The 9,357-nt window shown below is 37.0% G+C and overlaps 1 protein-coding gene across 1 annotated transcript; it reads left to right on the forward strand.

Annotated features, from left to right (window-relative positions):
- The first annotated feature begins 1,317 nt into the window (after positions 1–1,317).
- LOC116159764 (ubiquinone biosynthesis O-methyltransferase, mitochondrial-like) lies at positions 1,318–6,774 on the forward strand. The gene is made up of 5 exons (XM_031472841.1): positions 1,318–1,529; positions 4,627–4,685; positions 5,654–5,895; positions 5,953–6,369; positions 6,417–6,774. The coding sequence occupies exons 2-5, from the start codon at positions 4,639–4,641 to the stop codon at positions 6,527–6,529; spliced, it is 819 nt and encodes a 272-aa protein (XP_031328701.1). The 5' UTR covers positions 1,318–1,529; positions 4,627–4,638; the 3' UTR covers positions 6,530–6,774.
- Positions 6,775–9,357: the final 2,583 nt, after the last annotated feature.

The raw sequence follows: 9,357 nt of genomic DNA on the forward strand, positions 1-9,357 counted from the left end.
ACCTCCAATAATTTAGTGCAATCACTTACTTATTTTTAACTTACTATATTTGTACATCAGACTGTAATAACTGAGTATGTCAAAAAAGTGATTCGTTTAATCTTATTCGCAGTAATATTAACACAAAGATAGATTAAATTAACGGATTTCCGAATGTCCGTTTCGATTTGTAAAATTTTCCTAGAATTTCTACCTAAGATGACTCGTCCCCAAACGGATCGCCAAAAAAGTTTCATCAATATTATTTTCTAAACTTCTAAACTTGTTGTATCAGTATTATTTTCTTCAGAACTGGACTTTAGATGCAGATGCTGATGGAGATACTCCCAATGCACTTTATTATGAAGTGAATTATCAGATGAAATTTCTGCAAAACCTTTTTGTTTTAAGTAACCTGCATAAATATACACCATTTAATCGAATTAGTAAATGAATACTCTTAAACAGTGTATTAACACGTTTTGTTATTTATAGTAAGGATAATCCGAACAGAAAATTGGCAGAACCCGTTCGGATTACCCATGTTTCCGGATTATAGAATTCATAATAAATAATATCTACAATTCGAGCACTTTCGGTTTATAGAGAGGTACCACTGAACATGGCTCTAATTTAATTATAAACGAACTCAAAATTGACTATATTAATGATCGGAAAACAGTATTATTTCGTTTTCGCCAAGCTTTGCAAAACTGCAACCGTACGTTGCATGCGGATTCTTCGGACGCCAGGAATTACAGATTTCGAACCAAATTAGGGTAGGCATTCATTCGTTAATGAGTAAGTTTTACCGCATGAGCAGCTCTTCTGTCAGTAAGCAATTACGTGATTTATTACTAATAACTGCTTTATCCCAGGTACACTACGTGACGATTAGCATTATTTACAAATCCTTCGTAAAATTGTAGGTATGCAATTGAGTGCAAAATGTATGAGTGTTTCGTCACGTCTCCAATAAAGGGCAAGAAGCTGTCTTTCCATACCTATGCAGCCTATGCTCGAAAAGCCATTGCACATCCTCTTACTATTTTCTTCTGTAAGCAAGAAAATTTGCATAATGCTATCGATGATACAATCACCACGGATGTATGACATACAAATTCTGCTTCGATAAAAATAATTAATGCTTTTTAATTAATCTTCCGCATTTTAATTGCGATCAGCTTGTAAACAAAAACAAGTTTTTATAAACTGCGAGTTATCATCGATTGATTAAAAGAACAGTAGTAAAACAAAATATAAAAATTAAACATTTACGACAAACCCTTCGTCGACCAAATTCCAAATTTCGTTGCTTATTTCACAATTCGGTTATCCAACACTTGAACTTTACGCTAGCGGTTATTTATAAACAATAGAATGGTATCTGATGTTAACCCCGTTATCCGGAAACCGGACTGGGATTTCGTATAAGTCGAGCAGCCCAACAGAAATCTTATCATTCTTGATCCGCGCTTTGTGCTGTTCCGTTCTTTACGTTCCTAAGTTGCTAACGTGCCAATTGTGTTTAGTACTTCTCAGAGTATAAGGTAAGCATGCATTTTTTTAAAATCTAAACCAGAAGGAGAATTAAATTAGTACTACATTAAAAAATAAAAATCTTAGTGCTTCCTTTAATAAGGGACAAAACTTTAAGAACTTCCAAAATAATATAATACCGAAGAACCATCCTCATCAATTTTGAAGTGATACACATAGTCAAAGTTCACCTATTGTTTTTAGTGCTGCTACTTAAATATTTTGCTGTTATCATTATTTTGATTAAGGAATAATATTAATCTTATTGTTTAACATTGTAACTTTGTAATTGCACTCAAGTAAACAAAAGCAAGGTGCAATAGAATCAGAAGTGTTTTGCAGGTCTGGTCTGTTAGTTTTTCTAACTAGTTCAAAACGAGTTGAGAAATATGTATCTATTGTCTACAACAATGGGGCAAGACATTGACCTGTAAGCTACTGGGTCAGTGCATCGTAGTTCAAACCAATCGGAATTAATCTATTCCATCAAAATTACTTACGAAACTTATTAGTTACAATGAATAGCTTTATAATATTATTCACACTCGACCGCTTAAATTCCAAACGATCCTCAAAAGCAATAAATAATAAATATTAATCGATTGCCTACTTTCGTTTTTCTTTATGATGGAGGTGGTTAACATTGTACAGATTACATCTGTGGTCCTAGCTGAGTCCGGTCACGTATACGTTTTTTGCGCCCAACCGCAATTATATTAATAAGTACTTGCAAGAATTTCGGTTGCAAGTAGATTTCGTGCGAAAGATTAATTAAAACGCGATAGTTGGGATAGATTTTGGTAATTGTTTGTTCCTTTAATAAATTTACGGTAAAACAGGAACACTTGAATAGAATGGAACACCAAAGAAAGGTTTTGGTACTTGAACATAATTAATGTTTAAATTGATGAACGCTGATTAATGCATTGTACCTTTTCCTCACTTATCTATTGCTTATATTTGTGATGGAATTATCAATAGGCAAATTATTTGCGCCTATTGTAGATTGCTGATCAGATTATTAAAAATGACAACAATCAACTGGTGCCTATTATTACTACATTAGGTACAAGGAAACGTTTTGGAACCGGAGATAACCAATTGCAACTGTCATTCTCGATTAGGGACAGGGACATGCTGTGCATGGGACAAACAACAATGAGGGTGAAATGGGAAGTGTACTAATTATCATTTCACTATAGTTTTTTCAATAAAATTTAAAAAATGGTGATCGTTTGCTTTGACAAATTTGTGAAATAAAGCGGAATGGATATAAAATATTTTAAAACTGGCGAATGGGAACTAGGCGCCACTTTATTGTTAGAAATGACGAGCTCTATTTTTATTGCATTTTTGGATCCTACGTGAAATTTTGTTCCTTTTGATATCCACATCACGTGTCAATATGGTTTTTCAGTTCTTATCACTTTTCATTAAAATTATCGGATTTAACCCAAATGGGATGCTCGACCAGCGCAGAAGGCCTTTCCAAAATATGGGTAGGTAGACATTTGTGCAGTTATGTCAACTGTCAATTGTAAACATACGCATACATTTTTAAGACTCGTATGCACTGTTTCACAATATTGTTTTAAAATACTACAAAATCCGTGACATTTTGCTTTCTGGCTAAGAATTGCAACAGATTTTTTAAAACTTAACTTCAGATATCAGATTTCATGGAGATCTGAATTTCTCTGTGCCCTCAAGCTATAGGCTCATTCGATTCCAATTTAAAAAAAAAAGTTGGAAAAGGCATACGTGAAACTCCCAGACGAGTCATATTGAATCCTTAGGTTGTATTATTATATTATGTATGTATTGTAAGGAGTTAAAGTAATTTTTTATATAGCGAGTCGAGGCACCTCTTGAGCTAGAAAAACATCAGTAGTTAGTGGTTTGGCAGTAAGTATAGCTCAGTAACAAGGGTAGTAAGTCCCCAATTTCACTTGAAATTTTCTAAGTCATCACAATGTGATGGACAATTTGTTCTTAACTTAGAAAATTTGAAGTAAAATTGGGGACTTACCCTTGCTACTGAGCTACTCACTGCCAAACCACTAACTACTGATGTTTTTCTAGCTCAAGAGGTGCCTCAACCTTCTTTCCGCACGGTAAGCAATTTTCCAATATCGACATTTGGCTAATTCTTTTTGTACCACATTCAACGTTGCAGTTTTGCACTCGTTACGAAACTAATTTGATTTTTTTTAAATTTTGTTTTCCATAAGATTTCCAGATTCCATAAGTTCTCGAAAAATGCATAGTTTTCCCATCATAGAGCAATACAAATCATGTTCTTTGTTTTTTCAAAAACTACAATTTTATTTTCACAGTTTTTTTATAGAATGCATACTTTTCGAGTTTTTCGCGAATAACCAATCAAAAAAATTGATATTTTCTATGAAAAAGTGACACCTTCGGTCGTGGATAACTCGAAAAATGTATACGTGTACATGTGTCTTTACGAAAGACATTTAGAATTAATTCATAATAAAAAATTTCATCCTTGAAATGGGGTGTCAACCACACTCAGGATGAAAGAGCACTTTGGCATAAATGATATTTTGATCGTTAGGCTAAATCATTGCTAGATCAAAGCCCTCGTTTCCTGGACTTTTAATTTGGAAAACTTATTAATTAGTTATTAGTTATAATAACTTTTTTAAATATTAAATAAATGTAAAAGATTATAATTGCTAGTACTGTACTTCCAAAATGTCCATGCACTCGGCTGACTCTTTTGCAGTGTAGGTGTAGGTGTAGGTATACCAAATGTTCAATGATTTTAATGCGTTGATGGATTTTATGCTCATTCTTTAAGGAAAAGTGTAGATAGAAATAGAATAGAATCGAAACCGGTAACGGCACAGCAACGGGACTCTGATAGTCGTGAAAAGGCGTCGTAAAAAATGCCATACGTAATAGATCAGAACCCATTAATTTAAAAATTATTCTATGCAATTCAATTATTTAAATTAAGCCGACTATTAATATTTTACCATTGTAGAGATGACAAAGATCAAGGTTTAGTTAACTACGCATTGTTGAAACTATATATGGATGTGCTTAATTCAAATTCGGGAATTCATTCTGTTTTCTCTTTAGTTTTCAGACATAATGGCAGCTTCGTTAAGTCCGAAGATGGGATTTTTGCAACTGAAACGGTAAGTCCATTGGGTACGCTTTCCAACAGGTTTCTCAACTTTGTTCACCTGAACCACGTGTGAGCCGGGTAAGTATGCCCTTCCAGAATCATTAAAATATGGAAATGGATTTCGAGGCATATGTTTAAACCGCATATTCAAACTTTCACGGAGATTACCGATTTTTAAATTTTAAGCATTTATAATAATGAATGAATAAACGATATTATCTCTAATGAATATCTTATTTTTATTGGAATGTTAATTTGTAACCACGCGAAACAAGATTATGTCATCGTATTTTAAATTCACTCATCTGGACAACAGGAAACAAGAAAATAAAAACTAAAAATATATTCAAAATGTCGAACAATCGTTTAAATAATTCATTTGTTGGTTTAATACTTGCAAACCTTTGTACGCATCTTGAAGCTCCTGTGTTGTGAATATCATGTTTAATTGAAAGGACTTTAAACACTGTTTAATAAATTAATAACAATATCACCGGGTTTTAATAATTTATGTCACGGTTAAGAACGCAATCATATCTATTTACATTTATACACTTTCAGAATGTTCTAGGAACGTAGATGATATCTATATAGCATGAATAGAGGGAATCGGATTACGATCGATGCATTCCTGAAGATTCTCGAATGCACGCCTGTGGTGCTATTGACATTTATTCCATTTAGTTCAACTTCTACCATTGTATGCATAGTATTAGATAGCTAGATCTATCTACTCCTCAGTATTTCCATCATATTTCATGCATACCTTTCTAACGAGAAAGGTCCTTTGGATTCTTATTGCAATGTAAATGTAGGTACAATTAGATGCTATAGACCAGAGTTACTCAAATCTATTCTTTGCATTACTTTTGCTCAAAGTGTGCTCCGCGTAGCACCGGTGCCCGGTAGATTATATGATGATGATGATGATGTAGTTGGTTTAACTATCCCAATATAATATTAGTAATCATGTTGCAGAATTTCCTACTTGGTGCAGTACTGTCGCATTTCGAATGTCACTGCATCGATTGTTGCGCAGGATTTTGAAAGTTTTACGAAACAAGGAGACGTATTGTGGAATGTAGATGGACCTGCGAAACCATTACATCGAATGACTCCACTTCGTACCCAATTCATAATGGAAGGTCTCATGGCAACTCAAAGCAGCGCCACCGCGACGCCTTTAACAGAAAAATTGGTTTTGGACGTGGGTTGCGGAGGTACCTAAAGCCGATAAATGTGTTCTGATATCACTTAGAATACAATTTATATTCCAGGCGGTATTTTGACGGAAGCCTTGGCGAGGAGAGGTTTGAAAATTGACGGGGTTGACGCCAACTACGATCATATTAGTACCGCCCGTTCCCACGCGCGATTAGACAATTCTCTTACAAATTTAAACTACCACTGCACCACGATGGAAATGCATGGCACAAAAAATTGTGAAAAATACGATGCGGTTGTCGTGTCAGAGGTGATCGAGCACGTCATACCTCAGCACCAATTTTTAGATGCGTGCATAAGATGCTTGAAACCAGGAGGTTCGCTTTTCATAACGACTCTCAATAAGACGTTCATGAGTTGGCTGGTATGCGTTATGCTTACACAGGAAATATTCAATGTGATACCAAGAAACACGCACACTTGGAATAACTTTATAACTCCAAACGAGATCACCGAATTTCTGAAAAAATGTAAGTTGTCTTAGGAGGCATTCGGTTCCGAAAATCTTTTGTTTTAGATAAATGCGAAGTCCAAACAGTAAAAGGTTTGTACTTTGAGTTTTTAACGAAGAATTGGTTTTGGGCATCCAGTGATTCATATTGGTATGCGTTACATGCCATCAAAGAATGAAGCTTTCGAGTATAGTATTTCTTCCACTAATAGGTGGATGGTTTTTGCCCTATGATTATTAAGGAATTACACTCATATTGTTGTGTATTATAGATTGTAAGATCTTAATTTATACTGTAGTTTATAATTTTGATAAATAACTTGTAATATGTGTAAGTAAGTGATTTGTAACAAAAATAATTAGTATAATAGTCCGTTTGATAAAATTTCAACATCTCCAAATAAAGAAAAATCAATTACAGAAATGGCTCGACCTAATGACTTTCGCGTGCATCTTTTCTTCAATTCTGGACTGTTCTTACAGACTTTCTTGTCCCGGATCACGGTATTTGGGAGTCAGGTAGTTTGAAATCCTGTATATGAAGTCAGGATTTCAGGAATGTGTAATTGTTGTATAGTTGTACAAGTGTTTGCACCTTTATGTATTCCTCCCACTTCATTTCGGAGTAATCTGATTGCTTCCCTCGCTGCTTCCTTCTTCAATACCCGCATGGCAGCTGTAGGTGTAATACCCATTGCTCCAGTAGTTCTCAGACAAACTATTCTGGGTCTGGGTTACTTGTGCTTCTGCTGTGGACGACCAGAGGTGATGGGACCTACTTGCCAACAACGTATTAATCTCTCCATCGTTTTAAGGATGAAGAACGATAGGTTGATGGGTCGGTAGCTCTTAGGTTGGCTCCTGGATCTTTTGCCTGCCTTAGAAATAAAAACCACATCTACCTTCCTCCAGTCCTATAGCCTAGGCGAGTATAACTCCCCCTAAAAAGTTCTAACGGGCGATCAAAATTTAGTGGCGGTCGAATCGCCTTTGGCAGTTCACGTTAAGTGCGATTTCCTAACGTGACTCGACAGCAACTCATTTTAGATCGCATTACTAGAATGGGCCAGGGAATGGGCGTTTTGTTTCAGTCACTTTTATAAGGTGAATGGACAGAATTCTAAGTCCCCCGACACTGATGAGTGATGATGTATTGTGGCAGTCCATAACATCGTAGTCAAATTTGTTGGCAGGATGGGAAGATGGAGGCCCTCTGATCAACGGAATTCGGATTTGCGTCCACATCAAGATCTGCAAAGTTTCTCTAGTTGAGCCGATGTTCTCAACGGGTTGTTCTTTGAGAGGATATTTCGTAGGCGAGAGGCTACGAGAATTCCATCTATCGTTTCACAGAATCTTTCACTCTTTTTGCCTTCCAAATCGCTTTACTACACTCAGTGAGGGACGTTCTATATTCATCTCCGCACCCAGTGCGTTTGACTTTGTTATACACCCTTCTGGTGACTTTCCTGAGTTTTCCTAGCTCATTATTCCTCCAGGATTGTCAGAGACCCTCCATTCCATTATTCTAGCTGCTCGGAAAGAGGAGGAATATAGGTAATACTACATATTTAAATAGTATATTTACCCAAGATTTCTTACGTGTTACTGGTTACAAATGTTGGCTCATTGCACTGATTGAGTATCTCTAGTTCCTCTGACAATCTCAAAAATACCCACCTCTATGGTTTGTGTCCGTGCTTCCCCAGTGGAGACGATGGGAGTTGGTGTTACATCCGTTAAAAAGATGCATCCCCTTCTACTTGAAGTATCTGCTCAGCCTCCGTACCTGCGGTGGCGGAGGCACTACTTCCTCGTTTTCCCCCGGGAAGCATGCCGAAGCATAAACTATTTTGGCAACACCGGTGCCACCACAGCCACCAGCTCTTTTGTTATGAACTGAAAGAGGAAAGGCTGTAGTTTTGACTTTACGAAAACCACTGTACTGGGGCAATTGTTGCCCCTTTCGTAAATCAGTTGCGCTGCAGAACTTATCTGAGCGTGAAAGCAAATCGCGGATTCTCGTTTGGATAACTGTCCGGCGCATTGTCCTTCACGTTAATGTCTGCATTTTGGTTGAGTTGGGGGACCATTTTCCTCCCGAAGTTCCAGTTGAGAGCTATCTCCCACGATTTATCCGTTGCGACGTGGTTTTTCAGCCACTGGACCTTCTCCGCGTCCATACAGGAGAGCAGATTTGGACTGGGTCACTGGGTCAACTAGGTCACCTGGGTCACTAAATTCAACTGGGTCGCTGGGTCACGTCATACTCTTTTCAGTTAGACCCAGTGACCCAGTTAGACCCAGTGACCCAGTTTGACCCAGTGACCCAACTTGACCCAGTTTAACCCAGTGACCCAGTTTGACCCAGTGACCCAGTTTGACCCAGCGACCCAATTTCACCCGGGGACCCAATTCGACCCAGTCACCTAGTTTGATCGAATAACGCAGTTAAGTCAGTGCCCTCGGTTCAAGTATGAAATAAATGAAATGCTGGTTTGTTGAAAATAATACTCGATTGCTTGACAACTGCCATTTCTGTGATGTTTGCTTTAATACTGCCGTAAAAAACTTTCCATGTCCCGTTATTTCTTTGCTTCAGGACTTACCAGTTTGCTTACAGGTATTCATTCACATTTAATTTTTTTCTACTAGTTAGCTTAATCCAAATAAATCTTTTCTCTAAATACTTTCATTGACTACTTGACTACAAACTATAAACAAATGCATTTGATTTTTTTTAGGTATTAGTTCTCTTGAATGAAATTGGGCTACGTGCTTGTTGCCGAATATTATTGAGGAAGTTTTTTTTAAAATTAAAAGTTACTTAAAATTGTTTTGGATGATCCCTAACCATAATTTAATTACTGGGCCACCGGGTTAAGACGGGTCACTGAGTAAAGCTGGGTCAAGATGGGTCACTGGGTCAAGCTGGGTCACCGGGTCAAGCTGGGTCACCGGGTCAAACTGGGTCACCGAGTCAAGCTGGGTCACCGGGTCAAGCTGG

Source organism: Photinus pyralis, unplaced genomic scaffold (genome assembly GCF_008802855.1).
Source record: "Photinus pyralis isolate 1611_PpyrPB1 unplaced genomic scaffold, Ppyr1.3 Ppyr1.4_LG1, whole genome shotgun sequence".
Classification (NCBI taxonomy): Eukaryota; Metazoa; Arthropoda; class Insecta; order Coleoptera; family Lampyridae; genus Photinus; species Photinus pyralis.

Coding starts and splice junctions, on each gene's coding strand:
- LOC116159764 (XM_031472841.1), top strand. CDS start 4,639: ATGGCAGCTTCGTTAAGTCCGAAGATGGGATTTTTGCAACTGAAACG. Junction 4,686..5,653: donor GGATTTTTGCAACTGAAACG/GTAAGTCCATTG, acceptor ATCATGTTGCAG/AATTTCCTACTTGGTGCAGT. Junction 5,896..5,952: donor TTTGGACGTGGGTTGCGGAG/GTACCTAAAGCC, acceptor TTTATATTCCAG/GCGGTATTTTGACGGAAGCC.